The sequence below is a fragment of the Odontesthes bonariensis genome, chromosome 14 (genome assembly GCF_027942865.1).
Source record: "Odontesthes bonariensis isolate fOdoBon6 chromosome 14, fOdoBon6.hap1, whole genome shotgun sequence".
Taxonomy (NCBI): Eukaryota; Metazoa; Chordata; class Actinopteri; order Atheriniformes; family Atherinopsidae; genus Odontesthes; species Odontesthes bonariensis.
This window is the reverse complement of record NC_134519.1, coordinates 19,866,672-19,889,597: the sequence shown is the minus strand read 5'-3', so window position 1 is coordinate 19,889,597 and position 22,926 is coordinate 19,866,672. Positions and strand designations below refer to the sequence as shown.

The window sequence follows — 22,926 nt, the reverse complement described above, 5'->3', positions numbered from 1 at the left end:
TAATTGTTACTCATTTTAAAATCACCTGGACGTGATCACTTTTCAGTTGAAATATTTCTAGCTAATCACTGGATCTTCTAAAATGTGAGTTTGTGTGCTGGGACGAGATGATTTTCTTTCTGAACGGTTCAGACACAGATGTGAACAGCCTACACATCAGATCGTTTTTTTTTGTTTTTTTCATACTGCAATAAAAAAAGTATGACTCCGGCAGATCATTTTCATATATTATAATACAGATGCAGAATTGAAAGTTTATTCTTTAAACAGCCTAGTATTTTACAAGAAATAGATAACTAGTTGGAACTTTTGAACATGTCCTTAAAACAGGACATAAGAGGGCACGAATCCTTGGGCTCTACTTTCCCGTCATTATCCACGAACACCCAGCTGAAAAGAGGGAGGGGGGTAATAGAGGAGGTGGAGGAGGAGGAAGAGGTGGGGAGACAATAAATAAAACAAAATCAATGGATATAATCTTTCCCATACTACCCCGTCCAAATATCCACACCTTAAACAAAAAAAACAAAAACAAAACAAAAAAAAAAAACAGAGGAAGAAAGAAAAAAAAAAACCCTGAAGGCCAAAACCTGACAGCTGTCGTTTTTGTGAGTTTGAAAATGACGTGAATCTGGATCGGGCGGTTGATGCCGCAGAGACGTTGGCCCCTCTGCGGACTTTCTCCAGAAACTCGAGTTCATATCTTGTTTAGCTGGTCGGATGTTTCGTTCAACAGTTTGCTCCAGTTACAGGTCCGTTTGCAACAGGAAAGCACACCCCGCCTCAGACGTTTTTGGTTTGTTTTAACATTTATGAGAGATGCCCAGAGTATGCCTGATTAATGGAAAACTGAAAGGTAAAGGTGAGAGCTGTGGGAGCAGATAGGGGCAGGGGTTTGGGTATAACAGCTGCTGTTCAAACTGGATACAGTCAGTGGGATTTGTTTGGTTGCGGTCTCTTAAAAGTCCTCCAAAGTCTCAATTTCTCCCATATTCAATCTCTCAGATGCCGCATTCACAGAAAAACCTGAAAGATGAATTAAACACAGGAAAGATTCGAGATTAGAGAAAAAAACAAAAAGCACATTTCTCCAATCTGGCAGCTGGATGTTTACTCTCACCTAAAAGGCTCGGGTCTGCCCGGACCATCTTCTGCTTCTTTTTCTTCTTCCCTGAGGTGACGGTCTCAAAGCGCTGCTGCTGGCCAGTCGTATGGTTGGCCTGGTAGAGTGATGAAGATTCTGTTCTGCCCCACACAGAATCCTTAGAAAGAAAGATCGGCACATAAGACTAAACACTTAAGCAAGAGGAAGAGGAGACCATAAACACGGTGGCCTCCCCGCTCTCCATATCAGCTTCTTTTGTGGTGTTTTTTCTTCTCTCCTTACTTTTCGCGGGTTTTGTTTTGTTTTGTTTTGTTGTTGAATGTGGCGCTAAAGTAACACGTGTATGTCGCATAAATTCCTGTGATTGGTTTTAATGTGGCGAGCAGATAAGACTCCATGTATAAACTATTTTTGGGACGTGACAGGTAACGCGTCTCGATCTGATCTCATTAAAAGACAACTCTTTGGATGAGAAAAAGAAAAACTGGAGTGAAATGTCTGGGTCGTGCGTGGTGAGCTTTCGAACAACTCTTATCAGTTGAAGCTGACTCACCTGTTGCTGCTTCAGGGCTTGTTGTTGGTTCTGTGGTGTCTGTTTCTGTTGGTTAGCGTTCTGTTTGGCACGGCGTTCCAGGAACTGCTTGGCAAAGTCCTTGGCCTCGGGAGTGTCCCCCAGATAGGCTCTGACATAGTCATGCACCTCATATGGTGAGTCCACTTCCTTCAAGAAGGATGCAAACGTAGGAACTGGCAGAGAGACAGACGGAGAACACTTGTAACTCTGGACTCCAATCAACAGGTAAAGAAGTTCATAAGCAATGTTTAGCATAAGATTTACCATCCAGATTATTGGCTGTGTTCAGGATGTGCAGGGTTTGTTCACACCACTGCATGAAGGCGTCCTGCTGACTCTTATTGACTCCTTGAAACAACTTTAGCAGCTTTTCCTCCTCCTCTACCTTCTTACTGACTCGACCGCTCACAGAGTTACTGCATGTGCACAAGACAAGACAAAAGTCAGCAACATCATTTGGTAAACTATGCTTTACATCAGAGGCTGTGACCAAGACTATTTTCTAATTTGGCATCCGAAATAAATACCTGAGGTTGGCGTTGCCCTTGTTGTTCTTTTGAGCGTTGCCTTTTTTGGTCAGGGGAGGCTGTTGGACAGCCTCTTTCACAGCTTCATCCCAGAAGCCCATGTTTGAGTTGTGGGTATCACCCCAGATACTGCTGGAGTCCGAACCCCAGTTAGTGCCGGTGGTAACAGCCCCCCACACCGAGTTACTCAGGGATGTCTGTGAAGGAAGAGGTGCTGTCATCCAGGAGCAATTCAGAGCGACACCGACAATAACTTTAAATATAGATTAATCTGCCCTTGAATCTTCGCTTTAATAAATCATCTGGTCTTTGAGATATGAGAAAATGGAGATGGATGCCCACTTGTAGTTCAAAGCCCTAAGCTTAGCTTATTACAACATTAAATCAAGCAAAAGTAGTATATCCTGAGGAGAGTTGGGCATTTGGGGATAAAAGTTACTCAAAATAAATCATAATCAAAAAGGTCTGTTGAATATCAAATCCTTTAGAATGAAAGAATTCAGCTGGAAAACCTATTTGCACAGTTGTTAAGTTTAATTATTAAGAGCTATTCTGTCATAAATTAAAGCATTTACTATTAGTTGTGTGGATATCCATATTGATTATCTAATTGTTTATGGGGCTGAATCCACAAAAAAAAATTAAAATACAAGGGGGAAAAAGCATCTACGTACAGTCTTGTTTTGAGGTCTTGGCTGTGGGGTGGCGATGGGGTGTTGTTGTGGTTGGTGCTGCTGCTCCTTCCGCTGCTTCATCTGCTGGGCTTCCTCCCTCTGAATCTCCAGCAAAGACTTTGTAGCAACTGGCTGTTTGGCTACATTACCCCAACCAGACAGCTTGGCGTGGGACTGCTGGGCCTGTTGCAGGGCCTGCTGTTGCTGTAGCTTGAGGAGCTCTTGCTGCTGACGTCGCTGCTGTGAAGGTGATAAGGGCATAAATATGCATAAAATGGCACATTTTTTTTCAATAGCAACAAACAGATAGCATTGCTTCCGAAATGAACTAACGAGAGGGAGCGATATGCGGCTCGGTGCCTAAAACTTCTGAGCGGAAGTTTTACACCAAAGCAGCCTAACTTAGAACCAGTTCTGCCTGTTTTGACCAGCAAAAAAACAGACAGAAAAACGGTGCTGCACTGCACCAACTCTTTGCTGGTCCACAGCAAAGAACTGCTGACACCGGGGCTGGGGGAAGGGTTATGGAGACAAACCGGACCAAATGTAATGTTACCACCATGTTTACAGATCGACAGTTAGTGTGGCCTCTATTTGGCTTAATTAAAAAAAAAAAAAAAAAAGATCTGCAATGTTGATGTGAAGTTGCAGCAGCAGTGGAAGAACATGAGCTTATTGATCCCTTCATTTTTCTGCCGTTTAATGTTTCAATATCAATATGTGTTTATGAACACCGGCCAAGTCACAGGGAGCAACCACAAACATGAAATGTTGTTTACAACAGCTTTCTAAAACTAGACCGGTGATATTAAGACATCTGAGAAAATGAAACGAGCACTGATCTGCTGTTGCTTTTGTGAAGACAAATTGTTGTCTTGCTCGGTGATCGTCTACAGAAACTCAGCTGAGCTGGAGATCCGCTGCTCACTGTTCTTACCTCCTCCAGTGCCAGTCGTTCTCTCTCCTCTTCTAGTTTCTGGATCTCAGCCAATGACAGTGCATTCTGACTCTGGTTCATAGTGTTGGCTGACTGTTGTCCCCACTTGGAAGAGGATGGAAGCTGCAAAGCAGAACAAGAAGTTTTGTCGACTTCCAGTATACTGTCTTCATTATGTGATGCATCACTCGATCGTCTCGAGCCCTTACCTTCATTTGTGCAAGCTGCTGCTGTTGCTGCAGTCTTCTGAGGGCCTCTTGCTGCTGTAGTCTCTGTCGCTCCTGTTGTCTTTGAGCCTCCTGCTCCCTCCTTTTTTGCTCCTCCTGTTGCTGTGCCAGAGCAGCCGCCGCTGCAGCAGCGGCAGCTGCTTCTTCTTCTGCCCGCTTCTCCTCTTCACGCCTCCTCAAAGCTTCTAGTTCTTCCTGCTTTCTGCGCTCCTCTTCCTGATGAAGCAGAGAATAACACGGTTAAATCAAATATTGGAATAGAGTAGAAAGTACATCGCATCCTTGCTTGCTTACCTGTTTGCGAAGGAACTCCTCTTGTTTCTTCCTCTCCTCCTCTTCCCTTCGCCTTTCCTCTAATCTTCGGAGCGCCTCCTCCTGTGCCAGCCTATCCTCTTCCTCTTTTTGTCTGCGTTGTGCCTCTTCTTGCTCCCTTTGCCGTCTCAGTGCTTCCTCCTAAAGAGTTCCAACATTTGGTCAGTCTCACCGAAGAAGGAGTACCTCAATGAAAGAGTGACTTAGACGCTTTAACTTTTTTCAAACTGGTCGACCTGTTTTTGCCGCATCAGCTCCTCTTCTTCCAATCGCTTCCGTTCCTCCTCCTGTCGTGCCCTGAGGGCCTCCTCCAAACGTTTTCTCTCCTCTTCTTCACGTTTCGCCCTCATCTCTGCGTCACGTCTCTCCAGCTCCTGCTGTCGGGGAGGACAAATATAAAAATGCATTTAAGAGTACCTAGCAAAACTGAAAGTTTTCATGTTTTCTCATCATAAAAAGCGTTTATCCAACAGAGGCAACTCCCCATAACCACTTCAACTTTAAATCGGGGAGGAGAAATGTTTCTTACCGTTGCAGACTTTGCCTTCTCAAATTGTTGCATCTGCTCGATGGTCGGAGCCTGTGCCACGGAATCTATAGGCAAATCCCAGACACTGCTGCCTTCCCATGCTGTTAAAAATAATAGAACGTGATGAATAAAAGTCTTCAGTTTGTCAGTACTCCAACGACGCAGGACATGAACGTTAGAGACTCACAGCTTGCAGCAGCTTGTGGGAGGTTCGGTGTGCAGGAAGGCTGAGAGGATGGGTTCTGCATTTCCCACACAGAGCCCGAGTCTGGTACAGACAAAGATCGGGTGACAGGAGGTAGAAGGTTCTCAGATGCTCTACGAAAAAAATGAAACCATAAATGAATGCAATGCTTCGGTGGTGATGTTGCAAGTTTAGAAAAAAAAAAAAAATGTGAAGAAGTTCATTCTACACGGTTCAATGTGATTAAGAAGGTTGGGCAGAAGTGTAGCAGTTATCGACCTTAACTTAAGAGCCTGGTATTGCTGTAGAAGCAGGTTGATCTGCTGTTGGTGCTGCTGCTGCTGCTGAATAGGAGCCGAGCTGAGAACCGCAGCCTTCTGTTGAGCCAGCGCCTGCGCATACTGCTGCCTGTAGGAAGGCCAGGAACAAGGTGAGGAACACAGGAATAAGGAGAAGCAACAATGTCAATCAGTGGATTATTTACATCCGATGGCAAATGTTAAAATTGTATAGAGCTCGAAGCAGGAAGTTTAATTTTGAATTCTAACTCTACAGAAAGCAGGGCAGCGCACAATAATAATAACTTTTATTTGTATAGCACCTTTATAGACAAATAAAAGTGATTATAAGACAAGTGCCATTTTTTCCCCCCTTCAATATCTACAGTTCTACAAAAGCAGCACCTGCAGCTCAATCAGAACTTATTTAAGTCCAGCTGTTACTTCATAAGCTTGACGACCACCTCGGCTCCCCTACAACACAATGTGAAGAACAACTGAGAAAATAAAATAAATAAACATGAAGTGTGTACTCAATGGAGCCAATAAGACAAAACAAAACCCATCTACATTAGTCTAAATACAAATACATGGGACAGTGACAACACATTAGGAACCAGTAAAACATAACTGTGGGACCACGGGGCAAATAGGGGAATGATGTTGTGTTGGACACAGGAAAAACTTCTACGTTATAACTGTATCAGTTCCAGCTGGTAAGCCTGTGTATAAAAGTCTATTCAGGCATTTCTATGCTGATCTGAGAAACTAAATTAAAAGTGAACAACGGCAGAAACCCTCATCTCACAAGCCAAAGTCTATTTGTGGGTCTTAGGAAGTAAAGGCACCTAAAAAACAAAAGAAGTGTGGTTCTAGAAGTCTTCATTACAGTGTCAGATGGGAACTTGGTATACCTGAGGAGGTATTGATATTGGAGCTGCTGTAACTGGTAAAGGTTGAGAGCAGTGAGCTCCTGCTGCCTCTTTAACCTCTCCTGGTCTCCATCTGCCTGCAAAACATGACACAAGGGTGTTAGAATAAATCACAGCAGCCTTATAAAAAATTTAAACATTTAAAATTTAAAAAGTCACCCTCCGCTCAAATTATTTTTTGTTATATGATCTTTGCTGCGAAAACTTTATAATATAAACATTCTAATTTGACACTAAATAGCGGTTTCAAAGTGAATCTACTGAAAGTGGAGAGTGTCTCTGAAGACACTTTACCTAACATCACAACTAGTTTAGAATCCCTTCCTGATCCGGCCGACAGCTTAATGAAGTGTCGATGTGGACATCTGAAGCCTGCATTGTACAAAAACTGACGAGGAACTTTCAGAGAAGTGGAAGACATCTTTTAGCAGACGCCACGGGTTTACAAGTGAAAAGGATCAACTCAAAGACACCAATGTCGCACTAGTACAGAGCCAATGAATCCCTTTATCTAAGCACAAACTCATCTATATGGACTCAGACCTTTCTTTGTGTGGCTCTTTTTCAACTGAAGAAGGTGGGTTATTAAGTAAAAAAAAAAAAAAAAAAAAAAAAAAAAAAATCACATCTCTGTCGGCTTCAAGAGGATCGTGTGCCATGTTGACAGTCAAAACAAAAGGCTTATGAGCAGGAAATATGAGATATACACACACACACACACACAGACAGAGAGAGGCCGCAAGTCATTGCAAAAACCTCAATACGTGGCTTCATCTTCACAGAAAAAAAACAAAACAAAGGTTTAAAATACGGTACAATGAAACTTTAACTTAAAGGGACACTGTGTAATTTCTTCCCCCATCTAGTGGTGCAATTTTATTTTGCAAAGTCGAATGAATTTGCTCTCTAGCGCCTCGCGTTTTCAAATGTGCGTTGCAACTTGTTGAACTACGGCAGGCGGTATGTGTCAAGATTCTCTTTTTCGCTTTTTTGGCGACAAGGATCCCTTTTTCTGTGGCGTGGCATAACTATGGTCTTCCATTGCGAAGAAAAGTGCAGGCCGTTCAGGCTGGTTTATACCAGAGAATGTCTAATGGCGTAGACTGGCTCTGTTTATACCTACGTGCAAACGTGACGTCAAAATGGCGTAATTTCCGCTTGCAGGCCTGGCGTTGGGGAAAACGCGATTCGAAGTGCTTTATGTCCCTCTCGGGACTTGGTCGTTTTTCATAGACCGGAAGGACATGGCAGCCTCCTTAGAGCTTGCCCGCTCTATGCAGATACAGACGAGTGATTCTTCGCTCAGGAGGATAAGTGAGATTGTTGACAAAGATAATTTTAAACCAATTTATGAATGAATATGTTGATTTGAGCTAATAAATGACTTAATATATTACACAGCGTCCCTTTAAGTTTCACATATCTTCAGAGATCGTGATTTTCTTTTTCCCCATCAGGGAGTTTTAAAGAAGACCTTTTCACCAAGTGAGAAACAGAGAAGAAGAAAATGTAACGGAGAAAAATAACTATTCAGCACACAGGATTCCTCTCACAAAGCTTACTGATAAAGGGTGGTATACAACGCCATCTACAGGTCATTGGCCAGTACTGGCGCTCATGACAAACCTGAACCAGCTTCGGGTGCCAGTGACTTTAAAAGCATCGCAGAGCCATCCGGCCTTTCTGAACATCCGAGAGCCATGTTCTCATGTTACTGGCCACAGTTTGAGAAATAGTTGTAGAAAGTTTGAAACTACCTTCTGAGTACTGTCTGTTATCAACCATTCACGGCGGCGAAAATCAGAGGACAAAGACCGAATAAACCGGCTGAATAAAAAAAATTAATTAAAAAAAGGCTGCACCAAATGGTTTGTGGAGTTTGCGACCAAAACTCCACCTTCAGCCCCTGAATCTAAGTAGTTTGTGGTAAACTAGCCCTGGTTTTCCAAGCCAAGAGCCGTTGCTTTAGCTGTTGGACTAACAAGAATCGCCTCAACATTTTCCACTTGGTGTCAAATGGATCACATTTCGCAGAGGTTCTTACTTGTAGTGGTGGGGGTGCTGGTCCTGGAGTGAAGGGCACCCTTCCCCAAATCTTCATCATCTCTCCCAGAGGCTGAAATACTTCATCACACCCTCTTTTCACTAACAGAGACATGGTGAAGTAACCGGCCTGAAACCACTCTGACATCTCATGATTACCGAATGGACCTGAGGGAGCAACAGAGAGAAAGGTCTTTCCAGCAGGTATTATAATAAAAAAAAAATAAAAAATAAAAACCCACAAAAGTCACATTATTTGCTGCTAAAATGTCATGCATTCTCACCCTGGATCTCCCCCTGTGGGTCTTTGTAGGACCACTTGAGAGCAGCTTCGTGGGTGAGAGGCAAGCCTGCGGGCTTGAGCTTCTCTGATGTCTTTGGGGGAAGTCTGTCGTCATCCACCCCGCTGTCCTGTAGATATGCTACCATCTTTTCTGCCTCCTGGACAGGAATAGGAAAAGGGTATTACACGACTCGTGGACCAATTAAAATCAGTACAACTTTACGAAACACAGCTACTCCTTTTCAGTTACTTTGTCAACTAAACCCCACAAGGTTGCTGGAGGGAAAACTTAAAATTTGTTGGAAACTAAAAGAGCAGTAACGCAGCATCATCACTTATAAAAAGGCCTCTTGTTAAAACAACACAATTCTTTAAGAGATTTTATGTCAGCAGCCACTATTGACACATGTTCATATCACAAGCCAACAAGACTTACTTGCTCAAAGTGCTTTAGTCCCTCATCTTCATCAGTTTCATGTGGCACAGAGGTGGGCCTGCCAATAGGTGCCATTATATTTGAAGGGAAGGGTAAAGGATTGTTGAGGGCCACAGAGACCTCTATGGGCTTTTGCTGTGGTAGCTGAACGGTGGGCGACGGAGCAGATACTTCGCATGAACGGATAAACGAAGAAGCAGATATTACTTTTTCAGTTACCTGGAACTATATGTCAAAACAATGTTTTTCAGTTAAACTTAAGACAAAAAAACAAACAAAAAACACCCACCTGCAGGAGCGGTGGAAATGTGGGTCATGGGAAGGGACTCCAGCATGCTAGCAGAAATGGGGACATGCAGGGGGGCTTTGCAGGGCTCTGAGGGGGGCTCCAGGGGGGGCTGCCGATCAGCTGGCCTCTCACTCTCCTCTTTTCTGCTGGGCTGGTTTGGCGACAAACACTGTGCAGGGGGGAGGGACTCCAAGACTGCTGGAGCAACAGGTGCACCGACAGGTGGAGCCTCCTCTGAAGCGCCGGCCAACTCTGAAACAAACGATAAAGACATGAAAAAAAGTTCCATTACCACTGACGCTGCAGAAATTGACAACGGATATGAGAGAATATCTGCCACATGCATGCTCTTTGACCATGTTCATATGTTCACAAATGGAAACCACTCAACCTTTTATTTTGACAAAGATGCCGGTATCTGCTGCTATTGCGTCTCGCTCAGTTTAGCCTTTTCCTCTCCAAGTATTTGAGGTGAATGTGAGCAGGGCTCAGTTTTAAATAGTATTTCAGTAGTTGCAGTGAATATTCACACCCAGGCAAAAGTCTGGACTAATCGACTGATTCATTTTGGGTCGATGAGGCAAAACTTTTGACTAGTGCAGTATGTGGAATTGTGTCACCAGCACATCAAGAATAATGCTGATTCGACAAAGTGGTATTCAATTCACTACTGCAATGTTCCCACTGCAAGATCTTAGAAATCTGTTCCACAATTTCTTTGACAATGCAACAATCTGTCCTGTTTACATTGCATTGTTCAAATTCCAAAAATGAGCGCAATTATATCTGAAACCGTAGGAGTGTCTGAAAGGCTTAGACGGCAATATGGCCACGATTTGAGTTTCTTTTATGAACCAAAAACATTTATCTGGGCCAGGGCCGAACGAAATGAAGAAACAAACAAAAAAACAAAAAATCTAATTCTTTTTCTCTGACCTCTTCGGTCAGCTTCTCTTTTGGCCTCTTTTTCTGTCTCTTTGGTCTCTTTGGGTGGACCATCCTCCTCCTCCAGGCCCTCTTCACACTCCTCCAAAGGTTTGAAATCAAGCTCCGCCTCTTCTGGGATGGGCTCCTTTGAGGCTTTCTGATAGCAGAAGAAGGAACACAATTACAGAAACTTCAGCACAGAGTTCATCCTCCAAAGCTTACTCTACGTAGGAAAATGTGCTGTTCCATGATGTCAGAGGGAGGGTGCCACTTATTTAGAAATTGGTCTGTGTATAAACTTTTACCTTGAGAGAGAGAAAGGCTCCTGATGAGTCGAACGTGCCTGCCTCTTCTTCCTCATCCTCCAGACACCACTCTGGTAAGCTGTCCCTCTCGTCTTCCAGGCTACCACTGCCTGACCGTGGCCTCCTGTAGCCGCGCTCATCTTCTCTTGCATCGAATGGGAAACGCCGACGCTGGTCTGGGTGTTCCCGCCACCCTGCTGACCGAGGCCCATCTGAGAACACAGAAGGCGCAAACCGTGAAACCATTAATGAATGAATGAGTTTATTTAAAGGACAGCATGCAATACCATAAATCATTGCCATTTCATGAATAACAACAACAAGATGGTTACATCGGATTTAGCAGGAGTGCTATTTTCCATCCGTAGTCCTTAAAGGGGGATGGGGTAGGGAGTACAATTATTATAATTTTTTTCCCCCCTTTCTTTATTCTAAAACAAATGTAAATGCATTTTATTTATTGGATAAATAAATTATTTATTTATTTAAAACAACCTAATTATCAGTGGGTCTATTTTAAATAATTTTAATTTGTTCATTTCCAAATTATACATTTTGATTAAATTTTTTTTCTCCCTTTCTTTAAAGAAGTCTTTAAGAAGCCTGATTAAAAAACAACCTAATTATCAGTGGGAGCACATCTGTTTTAATAGAGGTGCATTTTAATTCATTTGGTGAAATCTTTGATGTTTATGCAGGACTTTAAGTGTTGGGGGAGTTCATTCCATTCTTTTATAGCTATATACAAAAGGCTTTATCGAACAAGAGGTGACAAAGTGCATTTAGGTCAAACTGAATAGGATATTAACTTGGTTTTTCACGTGCAAGTTAAAAGCATAGAGAACTACAGAAAGGAGCATCCAGTGAAACTATGACCCACACAGCTATTAGCAATGATCCACTGAGGACGAGGTGAACAATACCGAATACCTCCTTACAACGCAACCGTTAGCCGGAAGAGGTTGGACACGCACATTTGTGCCATTGTTATTCTAACATGTACTACCCCACTAAACACTGATGCAGCACATTCACCCATAGCAGGGGCCTCCACCAGAGGGACAATGTGACCGGCTAAAGTGCAGAAGCTGCTCAGGTGCAGTTTGAGGGACACAACCAGGAGCTCAAGGCTTTGACCTTCCATCTATCTGGAGAACAAGCCAAATCCAATTCACGGAAGTCCGACCCTGCAACCCACAGCAGCCAGAGATCTCCAACAATATTAGGCAGGTTGTTTTAATGCGGAGCCTTTACTTGCGTAAATTATGGAGCGAGCGAGTATACATGCGGTTGATAAAGAGGGTACCCCAAATTTCAAGTTGGTCATGTGGTAAAACAAACAGGTCCTGATACAAATGTACATTTCAACCAAAACAGGGCACACAACAAGCATGACAGCAGACCACCAATGCATTTATCAAAGATAAATGTACGGGTGACGGGGTTGTTGCAGTGCCCACCTGGGCTTGGGGGGCACCGCCGCTCATTGTCTCGTCGAGAACCTGCCAGGTGCCAGCCCCCCTCCTCACCCTCACCGTTCTGATCATCACGAGAAGTACGCCAGTTCCCACTTTCTGAGCGCGTGAAGTCGTGTTTCTTCGGTAGTCCTGTCCCCCCGTCCTCGTAGTTGCCCCGGACTGCGCGAGCAGCGTGCGGGACCGCAGGTGAAGGTGATGGCAGATAGGATTATAGAGACGGCAAAATTAGTTAACAAACACATTGTACATAGTCAATAATATATCGGTAAATAATAATATAATTTGCCCAAACTCTAAAATTATAACTTCCAACTGGTCACATATTTAATTCATACGATGTGCTTACTGTGATTGATTTGAAAATGTCCGGGAGCAGCTTCTGCTGTGTTCACAGAGAGAAAGGAGTAGGTAAGTCAGGACAAACAAACAAAACAAAACAAAAAAGGTCACGTATTGATTTGTTGAGCAACAAAATGTAAACCAACCTGGGTCTTTTCGACCTGGCTTTTCAAATCTTCTATCACCTCTGGGAGGAGGGGGAAAAAAACTAAAGTCAGAACTAAAAGGAAAATAAGAGAAATGTTTTACTGAACTTCTGCACAACATCAGAAAACAATGACTGGTCTTGCGAGTAAAACTTGGAATGTGTCATTTTCTATTTGAATACCTTTCTTCCCAGCTTTGAGAGCGGTGCATCTCCCTCCCGCCACGACCAAAGCCTTCCACATCATCAAAACTTCTTTGGTAAAACCCTCCGTCACCTCTTCCCCGCCCTGAAATCACAGGTTGACATGGGCTAAATAACGACACTCGGGTGTCTTCTTTGTAAAATCCAAAATATTTGAGTCCTTTATTTTTTTTTACCCAGAAGACAATAAACAAACATGTGTGTTTTTATCTAACCAACCCTCTCCGTGACACACGCTATCCTTCCATATAAGCCACGCTGTTAGGTTGTAGTAAAGTGCTTTTTTAAGAAAAGACTGTTTTTTAATTTATACTGTATTGTGTGCGCAGCTTTCAATTAGTTTACTGTTAAGTTAAACGAGGTACAAGACAAGCCATCTACTACTCAAAAATACAACCACCCTACCGGTGCTGTGTTCGAGGGTGAAATACCTCCTCGAGAACCCCGTTTAGCCCCGAGTTCCAGCAGTGGAAATGTATGAAGTAAAAGAAAAGACGTTTAAAAAAAAAAAAAAAAAAAAAAAAAAAAAGTTTTATGGCTTTTCAATCAATTATGAGTTCAAGCAGCTGGGGTCAAAAGTATGCCAAGTTAGCACAAAACCTAGAGAGTACTATTATTAGACCTCCCGTCTCTAACAGCGAGAACATCGGTGGGCTCCTCAAAAGAATCTCAACTATTTGCAGTTGTTGGAACTCCTCTGAAGCTGCAAACATGGAACAACTGTAGAGTGGAACCTTTTATTTAAATCCCACTGCATAAACTGTGTCATGTGGCTACTTATTCTTGAAACAATAAGAGGAAACATGGCACGTCTGTGTATGAGCTCGACTCAATTCTTACCTCTACCTCTGGACGTGCTTCGGCCTCTTGGTGCCCCGGCAATCGGCCCGCCTCCTCGCCCCGTCAGCCGAAGTACAGCTGCACTGTTTACGGACATGGAAAAATTTCTCTGCAAACACAAACAGTGGGAGTGGAAGAAACGGTCAGCCCTCTGCTCTAATTCTAAACCTGGATTTGGTATTTTAGCCTGCAAAAGTCCTGTGTATTCCAATAAAAGACAATAGGAAGTCAACTGGCCTCGGGCCAGTATGACATTAATTTAGGTATAGTTTTTTTTTTTTTTTTAAATGAAATTACTTATTTATCATTTTTAGTCTGAAAGACACAATAAGTGATCCTACCTGCTCCTCCTCTGTAAAAGAAACAAGTGCCAGAGGTGGCAAGGGTTCTTCTTGCAATATGGGTAAGAACTCCTTATCTTGTAGGTCTATAGGGATCTGGATGAGAGAAATACACAATCCTTTATTTCACTATTAAAATGAATAAGTCTTTGAAGACTGTGTTACGAAACAAGACACAAGTTAGATTAAAACCTGGACTTGGCACCAACGTAATTTGTATGCAAATGACTAAGAAGGCATCAACTGCTAAGATGGAGACATTATGGACCTACCCACCTTGTTATCCTTTACATAAAGTGCTAACATTTCTTCTCTCCCGTAGCGATAGTCTGCAAGTTTATACTTTGGCAATGCAGGTGAGAGGGGTGGAGAAGCAACAACGGTGCTGCTTCCACCACCACCACCACTGCCGCCGCCGCTGCCGCCACCGCCTCCAGATAGAGCACGGAGCCTGCAGAGTGAGACAGTGCAGTCAAGCAAAATGGACAAAGGAACAGGAGACAAGGTCAGTTGCTGTACCATGTTTTTACAAAATAATAGTCAAATAAATTCATTCATTCATTCGAGACAACAACCAAAGCTGAGGTGGCAGCTGGCATGTTGGAGCATGTATGGAAAAGCTGCATTAAGGCTTGTGTATTCTTCGCAGCAGTGTGTCGCAGTGAGCTTGTCGCAGACACGACGCAGTTATTTTTGATTTATGCCTTGAAGCGCTGTCTGCGCTATGTTAATCCCACGCCACAACGCAAGAGGGACAATCACGAACAAGCTAGGATTGTGGGTGTTACGGTTACGGAGGTCATTCAACAACAATGGCGACTGGACGAATGCGCACTTTGATTGAGATGCAGCTGATCGATCTAGAAATAGAAGAAATATTGCTACTACTGGAGCTGGCAGAGAGGCGAAAGAATCGTCACGGTTAGCGTCAGCCGGTTAGCAAACCGGAAATACGCATAGTGTAGAGCGGATGTAGAGTTGACCAATCAGAGGCCTCCTTTCTCTCCTCCCTGCGGCGATGTCTGCGGCACTGTCTGCGGTGAGTTACAATTTTGAGGAGGTGCACCAGAGTGTCTGCGTAGTGTCTGCGTTAACTGCGACACACACGCAGACGACCTGGTTTCCAAGTATAAATCAGGCTTTAGGCTTCAGGAGACAACCTGTCTTACAACCTAAAACTCATTTCTCTCACACTAATCATTCCTTCGTGTTAATTTGATTACCATTCTGGTCCAAAGTTAAGCGTCTGGGTTTCGGCCATTCTTCCTTGAAGTTCTACAAGCATGCAAAGGGAAAGAAAGGATTAGTATAGCACATTTCTGGCTTGCACAAAGATGAAGAATCTTACACTTGTACCTGTGTTGACCTATTTTGTTAAACAAATATGAGTCAATCATTCAGTGGTATTATTATAATTAATTTATAGTGGCGTAACAGTTAGCTGTACTTGTTCAAAATACCTTTGTGAATTTCTGACTGGGCCAAGTCCAGTATTGTCTTATATCGCATGAATATACAATGTAACTAATGTCTTAACATGCTCGAATCATCTTAAACCTCTCCGATTTCAGTTTTTGACATATGCTAACAAACAGGTTGTGTAACTACTACTTCACTGGGATAATTCCTTTTCCATTACATAATTCTGCAGGACAGTATTTGTTAAACAAAACAAAAAAGTTTTCTCACTGGGTTTAATGTACTCCAGCTCCTAAAGATCTATGGCCCATCCCTCAAGCACATAACTCGTGTACGATTTCAATCTGTTACATCTATTTTAGGAAGTCTCCCAGCCTGGGAGAGCATGTCAGACACCTGTAATTGACATCCAAGGTGTTCTTAACTTGAGCAAATAAAACTATATATAAAAAAATCCTGTTGCGCCCGCAAGATCAGTCACTTGTAAGCACAAATGTCCCCGACTTGGCAGCTAGCTTCCTCAAACATGAAGCACTAAAGGGGACAGTGGACTCACAGTACACAGCTGCACATATGGAAGCCTGGAAAAGCCACGTGTAAGTTGCCAGTTAGAGTAATTAATAGAGCAACTCATTAAGTAAGCAACAACTTAGGCAATTCGTACAATAACCAGTGTTTATACAAAGCTAAGCTTTTGGCTAACTGAGTTTGCATGATGTTATGACTCGTTTGAAACGATTTATGTGGAATTAACAGCCAACTGACGAACGTGTTACAAAACAATCCAACTTTTACCAGCCTGCCTAATGTTAAGTTTCTCTTTTGATTTGGGAATGAAGTATTTCGATGAGCAGACAACCGAGTGTTAATTACTTGGAAAGTTGATGGGATTGTTACCCAACAACTTTACTTTAATGTTGAGCCATGTTGTTTTAATGTTAAAACACCAACGGAAAGTAAGGAATGCGCAATTAACGTTTGTTAACGCTAGCTCAGACTGAAGCTAACGTTAGTAACGTTCCTGGACATTACTGAAGTTTGCTTTAAAAGCTCAACACGATACGCGATGGTCAGTCAAGAAGGTGAAGAGGAAATAACCCTTACTTGCTATCGTTGCGTTAGCTGAAGTTGTGAGCTTACTAAATAAACAACATCACGAACCATAAAATAAACTTCTTTAGCTGACATTAGCCACCTTTTTCTTTGTGGTTAAAAGCTGACCCTACAACCACAGTTGGGTTAAGAACGAGCAACACCGTTGGTTAAAGCACCCCATTACAGCACGCTGTTGCCACAGTATTTTTCGCTAGCCAGCAACACGACAGTCAGCTGTACTAGCACGTTAGCCAGCTAGCTAACAAGAAGTGTTTCATGGACGTATCCATATATATGTATATATATATATATATATATATATATATATATGTCATACATGGAGATTAACATACGTGTTGACTGTAATGCAGTTCATCACATCGGTCACACATCTGACACAAGTGCTCTGACACAAGTTAATCTATATACTAGATACTTGTAGCTAGCAGGCTAACAGATTAGCTAATAGCTACACGCGGCCTTCTGAGCACCCTGGCTTCACAACAACATTTTCTCGTCAAGCCGCCCCGCACTTCACTCGGCCTGGACCTGCAATCAGAAACAGCAGAGTCCGCTGCTGCAAGGCCAAGTGAACATGGTGGTTTAACAGCACTCCTAACCACCCCCGCTCCCCAGAACATAACCCGGTGACATGGCACTTAACTCAAATGTACGATTTTTCCTGGCTAGTGTATTAAACTTTGGCTGTCTTACCTCTGCTAGTTCTGACAGCACAGGGTTTGTATGCGTGTTGAGTGGCTCTCTCTCTTCGTTTTCCACAAGATGGCTGAGTGTGGGTCACATGACAACACATATAAACCCGTATGCCGTGTACAGATTTGCTGACAAGTACACTATTCCCACTGTATTCATCAGTCATGCCGATCATTGTACACTCTCGAATATGTAAAATAACAAGTAAGTACAGTGGGTAGTACTTTGTTTTTACACATCGAAACTGTTAAGTAAGGGATATGACACAGGCCTTATATGTAAGTTACCACAGAAGAAGCCAGAGTGACAAATTGGTTTTGTTAATGCACCCTTTGAATGTGATTCATGTATTTAAATGGTTCTGAGCCGAGCAACAACCCAAAGACCGCTATTAAAGTAAATTATATAGTACATTTCTTGTTCACTGAAGTTTAGGAGGTTAATCCCAAGTATGCCTTAGATAGCCACTTTCGGGACAAAAATAGACAGAGGACTGTCTTTCACATGTTCCTTGTAAACAAAATTAAAAAAAAAAAATACAAACATTTAAACATAAAATAACATCAGGAATAGTATGTCTTAAGTCATCTTTGTGTTATTTTTTCTTTCTAATTTTAGTGTATGTAGAATACATTATAGATCTGAACCAGTAGCCTACAAGACCTGTTGTAGTTGTGACCGATACATACTGACGATTCAAAATCATCAGATATTTGAAGTGTAATTACTCTGATATTGTGTGTTTTTGTGTGATTCACCTGAAAGCTATATTAAGAATAATTGCCACGTAGACTCTTTTTCTGACAGGCCTGCGTCACTGAAATAAAGGAGTATCTCTAGTACCACATCCAACTGCTGTAAACCCATAGGTAAACAGGTCAGTATTCACAGCCCAAGGCTGAATAATGAAACAGATTAAGAGGCAAGTGGATCATTTAATCTTAAATTAGTTCAGTACCCAGAAGGCCCATGGTTGCATGCAGGGCGGTGAAATAAAACATGTTTTTCTGGCCTCTACCTTCCAACCTGTATGACTAGAGAATAAAAAAAAAAGGATAAAATTTCCCTTTGGTGTAGTTTTCCTTGTCATTAACAAATGCAAGCCCCCGACAATGGCTTGGTAGAGATCCACCAGAGCGTTCGTAGTGGCTCCTAAAGAAGAAAAAAATGTATGAAATTAATCTCAGTTGCAGTGAATCCTGCATTACTAATTCATTTTGCACCCATTGCTGGGACCATAGTAATGTATTTTTAAAAACACCTGACGTAGCACCACGAGAGGGGCCCCTCAACAGGTTTGTCTGATGAAGTCACAGTCCTAGCTATATGCAGATGACTACAGCACCTGTTGTGACAGAAAGCTGGGCTCATTCTTCTGCAACTTGATTTTAATGCACTTTACGGATTTTGGTGTGTGATTTTGCTTATACTGATTAACGTTCCCATTTTTCAAATGGTTACAGAAACCTCTTGAAATACAAATGACGTTCAGTTTATTGACTACAAATATCTTCAGCAAGCTAATGACAACATAGATAGATATTACACCGTTCTGATTCTTAACCTATCATGCATTTTGCAAGTGGCTCGTTGGTCTAGGGGTATGATTCTCGCTTAGGGTGCGAGAGGTCCCGGGTTCAAATCCCGGACGAGCCCTCACATTTTAAATAATTATATCTTAACTGTCCTAATTTTTTGCACTATGGTGAAAAAGAATTCACAACAGAAAGCACTCCCCGACTCCAAAACATTATATATATATTAATATATATATATATTAATATTATATAATATAATTATATATTATTATTATATTGTTATTATATTATATAATATTATATAATTATGTAATATTTTGTAATGGTCCTTTGTTCCCACAGCCATACGACTTTTTAACGTATTTTTCTATTCTATTCTATTCTATTCTATATATATGTATATACGTTTAGAAAGAATATTTGTACACAAAATATTTTTGATAAGCTGGGCTCAAGACTAACAATTTCCTTTCGCAGGACAGGTTGTCTTTATTGAAAGGTTTACTACCACAAAAAGCAAACCGTTGCCAATGAAAAGTGATGACCCCGACGTGATTTGAACACGCAACCTTCTGATCTGGAGTCAGACGCGCTACCGTTGCGCCACGAGGTCTGATATCTAATGTACAAAACAAAAATTTATCTAGCCGTAGAATACATTTTATTTCTCCTGTACTCCTATATTCATAAGTACCTCCGGCGTCTCTTCGTAGAAAGATTTTGCACTTATACAATGATGTTCACATGTGTAACAAAGTTTTGAAGTTGTAAAAATATTTTGTGTCTATGTAAAAACATTTTATACATGTGTAACAAAGTTTTGAAGTTGTAAAAAAAACATTTTGTGCACGTGTAACAAAGTTTTGAAGTCGTAAAAATAGTTTGTGCATATGTAACCCATCAAATCTTCCAGATCATTTGGATTTTTCATTTTTTAAAACATATATGTACCAGCGTGTTTTCAGGCCGGTTAGCTCAGTTGGTTAGAGCGTGGTGCTAATAACGCCAAGGTCGCGGGTTCGATCCCCGTACGGGCCACGACAAACTTTTCTCTTTTAATGTTTTCTCTATATAGGCTAAATATAAACTATTGTATTGAAGTGAACCAACTAGGTAGCCTGGAAAACCAGCGCCAACTGCTGGACGGCAAAATGTTTTGCCTGCGGTTGGGTCTGGCCTCGATCCACTTGTCATTTTGAAAATACTGCCCTGAATCTGGCAGATGGCAACTAAACCAATCACAACGCAGAGATGTGTTTTGAATCAACGCGGGCGGGCCAGAGGGTTCTGGTGCGGGGTTTTGAGGGAGTGACGACAGAGCAGTGCGACGTTGGGCAGTGGAAGCGAACATAGACAGCGAAAGCACAACAAGAAAGATGGCGGCGGCAATGGAACAGTGCTCGTTTGATTCAGCCTTGGCACACAGCCATTATAACGAACAGCCTTGCCACTCTGTATTAAGCCCCATTGTACCGGCTTTTTGGCTGCAGTTCCACCAGAATTCCACTGGGAGCGTCGGTGGAGACCAGAATGAATGGGGCCCTATGGAGCTAGATGCTACAAATGGTCAGTTTCACCTAAGTCTCCTCAAGAGCGCTCAGATTTGAATGTAGTTTCTGAGAGCTCAACATGGGTTTCAAGTAAAAAATCTACTGAACGAGTACATATATCGCTTTGATTTCTTACTGGTTGGCTTCTTGTTGTCCACAACGCGCTAGCATTGTGCTAATGACAGCTGGTCGACCCGCTATGTATGACGTCATATACACTTCAAATCCTTTTTTTAAGCAAATGAGTGGCTCTAAAAATCTAAAACTCAGCCATGGGTATTTTCTAAACACCCTTTTTCGAAAACAACATTCGAATTACTAGAGAAAAAATTATATCTTGAGATAAGGGCACGAAAGGGCGTATAGCTCCATAGGACTCCATTCATTCTGGTCTCCAAAATTGGGCGCCCCACGTGGAAAGAGGGTGGAACTGCAACCAAAATCGCCTCGTTGGAAACCGGAAATGCACCGTCAGTTTTGGAAGAGTCCCCTCCCACCAAAGCTTTCTGTCGCGCTTACTACGTCACAGTCAGTTGCGCTGATTGGTCAGAGCGTTGGCCTATAGGCACAGACGCGGTTTGAAAGACAACGGGTTGTGCTCATCAACAATGTTCCGTTGTATCCATTGATCGGTGCCAGACTAAATTAGACATCCAATCCATTTAGGCTGGTTTATCAGGCTACCAACTAGGAGAACCTTCAGTGCTACCGATACTTTATCGATGAATAAATTATTTTAATATTTCTATTCTATCCTACCTGTAACATAAGACCTATAACATAAGTATGGCGTGCTCGACATTGCTGCTCCTTGATTGGATGGTTGGTTGGCGCGTGGGTGGGCACCGGGTTGATTGGCAAGTCAGTAAGCAACGTGCTGATTGGCTATTCACCCAGGCGTCAAAACAGGGTCAAAATTCGTACTCGTAACTTGAGTTTTGTAAACTTGTAACTTCAGGGTCGTACTTGAAGGTGGGAAATTTGTGTGTCCGTCGGATTTAGTTTTACACATGCACAAAATGTTTTTACAACTTCAAAACTTTGTTACACATACACAAACTATTTTTACAACTTCAAAACTTTGTTACACATGCACAAAATGTTTTTACATAGACACAAAATATTTTTACAACTGCAAAACTTTATTACACATGTGAACATCATTGTACAAGTACAAAATCTTTCTGACCGTTATCAGCAACAACCAGAAACAATGCGCAGCGGTCTCAAATTATTTTAGAATTCCCAGATTAGTGCGAAATTGTTAGCGTTGGTGGTATAGTGGTTAGCATAGCTGCCTTCCAAGCAGTTGACCCGGGTTCGATTCCCGGCCAACGCAAATACCTTTTCATTTTTTTTACAAAATCTCCTTGTAATGAGATGGAACTACAATTTTAAGGAACATCGCTGTTTGGTTCTGAAACGGGAAAGATGTGTATACTGATCAATGTGATAATCACTTGGGCTTGTACTTGTACAAAACGCTGCTGCCTGTCTTTTAACCAACACTAACAGACACATCACTACTGTTCTTAACTCCCTCCATTGGCTTCCTGTCATTTATAGAATTGATTTTAAACTTTAAATGTTTGTTTTTAAAGCTCTTAATGGCCCTGCCCCATCATATTTATTTGAATTTTTAACAGTCTGCAATCCTGGTAGAGCTCTGAGGTCAACCAATCAATTTTTGCTGGAAGTGCCCAGGTCAAAATACAAACACTGGGGTGACCGAGCCTTTTCCGTCGCTGCCCCCAGGCTCTGGAATAAGCTCCCCGTTGAGCTGCGTCTTATTTCTGACCTGGGCCTCTTCAAATCTGGGCTAAAAACCTATCTAATTATACCGGTAGGTATTATATCAATACCCAGTAGTACCCATATTAATACCCAGTAGTATGATGACAGTTTTATCTTATTTTATCTTTTATCTTTTGATTTTGTTGTATTTTATTGCTTTCACTGTTCTTTTATTGTTTTTATTTGTTTTTACTTATTCTTCTCTTTATTTATTACCTGTTGTAAAGCACTTTGGCACATCGTAAGGATTGTCTGTAAAGGGCTGTATTAATAAAATACATTTACATTTACTTAAATGTATGGCACTCAAGGAATTATTTGTGTCTATAAAAGTGAAAAGGAAATAGTTTGCAATATATGGTATTGAATACAACGTCTTGCTCATGAATGTTCGTTATTATCTCCGAGCTACACTAGCAAGGTATATTTGTAAGATAAACTAACATTCATGGCCATCGATTTGTTTATCATACGTACCACAGAAACGGTCTCAGCAAATAATAAGACTACAAATTTCTTTTCTGTCACAAAGATATTCCTTGTACATTTTTCAACCTCGCTGATAAAGTTTACTTTAGTCCAATATAAGATGTGATAATATGCCTTCATTCTAATAACTATTACAGTAACAACAATTTTTTTCGGGAGCTGTACAGGAGGCCCTTTGATGCTGAACTATCTTCAGAAAAACAAATCACCTAACGTTGATGAATGATAAATTCCATAAGGATGGTCATTTATGTAAGATGAAAAGTGTTGGGTGTGCTATATATTGCTGATTATTTATTTATATTATCATTTTAACTAATTTGTTGGCAGAGCTGTGGAGATTTTCAAAGCTTGTCATTTTTTATTGGAAAGGCAGAATTTATTCTTAAAGAAGGTGTAACTGTGACTATCTTGGCTG

At 41.7% G+C, this 22,926-nt stretch overlaps 1 protein-coding gene and 4 non-coding genes across 10 annotated transcripts; 3 read left to right on the top strand and 2 right to left on the bottom strand.

The window, feature by feature from the left end:
• Positions 1–437: 437 nt before the first annotated feature.
• On the bottom strand, positions 438–17,212 carry gigyf2 (GRB10 interacting GYF protein 2). Of its 6 annotated transcripts, none has more exons than XM_075483373.1 (29): positions 17,138–17,212; positions 15,133–15,184; positions 14,186–14,360; positions 13,910–14,005; positions 13,569–13,677; positions 12,708–12,813; positions 12,526–12,599; positions 12,387–12,422; positions 12,023–12,199; positions 10,563–10,774; positions 10,267–10,414; positions 9,331–9,582; positions 9,042–9,211; positions 8,607–8,763; positions 8,324–8,490; positions 6,262–6,356; positions 5,349–5,477; positions 5,073–5,203; positions 4,886–4,986; positions 4,593–4,730; positions 4,339–4,497; positions 4,027–4,260; positions 3,818–3,940; positions 2,881–3,120; positions 2,207–2,403; positions 1,944–2,095; positions 1,659–1,852; positions 1,121–1,262; positions 438–1,026 (listed from the first exon to the last, which is right to left on the bottom strand). In XM_075483373.1, exons 2-29 carry the CDS (start codon positions 15,168–15,170, stop codon positions 959–961), a joined length of 4,020 nt encoding a protein of 1,339 aa, XP_075339488.1. In that variant the 5' UTR covers positions 15,171–15,184; positions 17,138–17,212; the 3' UTR covers positions 438–958. The 6 variants fall into 6 exon arrangements, with proteins under 6 accessions (XP_075339488.1, XP_075339492.1, XP_075339489.1 ...); XM_075483377.1 differs by having other exon boundaries at positions 4,593–4,733; positions 12,098–12,199; XM_075483374.1 differs by having other exon boundaries at positions 4,593–4,733; positions 12,387–12,419.
• Positions 17,213–18,721: 1,509 nt separating this feature from the next.
• On the top strand, positions 18,722–18,793 carry trnap-agg (transfer RNA proline (anticodon AGG)). Its single transcript has one exon. It is a non-coding gene; the product is annotated as a tRNA-Pro (tRNA).
• Positions 18,794–19,216: 423 nt separating this feature from the next.
• trnaw-cca (transfer RNA tryptophan (anticodon CCA)) lies at positions 19,217–19,288 on the bottom strand. The gene has a single exon. It is a non-coding gene; the product is annotated as a tRNA-Trp (tRNA).
• Positions 19,289–19,639: 351 nt separating this feature from the next.
• On the top strand, positions 19,640–19,713 carry trnai-aau (transfer RNA isoleucine (anticodon AAU)). The gene has a single exon. It is a non-coding gene; the product is annotated as a tRNA-Ile (tRNA).
• Positions 19,714–21,492: 1,779 nt separating this feature from the next.
• trnag-ucc (transfer RNA glycine (anticodon UCC)) lies at positions 21,493–21,564 on the top strand. The gene has a single exon. It is a non-coding gene; the product is annotated as a tRNA-Gly (tRNA).
• The last annotated feature ends 1,362 nt before the right edge of the window (positions 21,565–22,926 follow it).

Coding starts and splice junctions, on each gene's coding strand:
- gigyf2 (XM_075483378.1), bottom strand. CDS start 15,170: ATGGCCGAAACCCAGACGCTTAACTTTGGACCAGAATG. Junction 4,987..5,072: donor CCCACAAGCTGCTGCAAGCT/GTGAGTCTCTAA, acceptor TATTTTTAACAG/CATGGGAAGGCAGCAGTGTC. Junction 3,941..4,026: donor AGCAGCTTGCACAAATGAAG/GTAAGGGCTCGA, acceptor TCTGCTTTGCAG/CTTCCATCCTCTTCCAAGTG.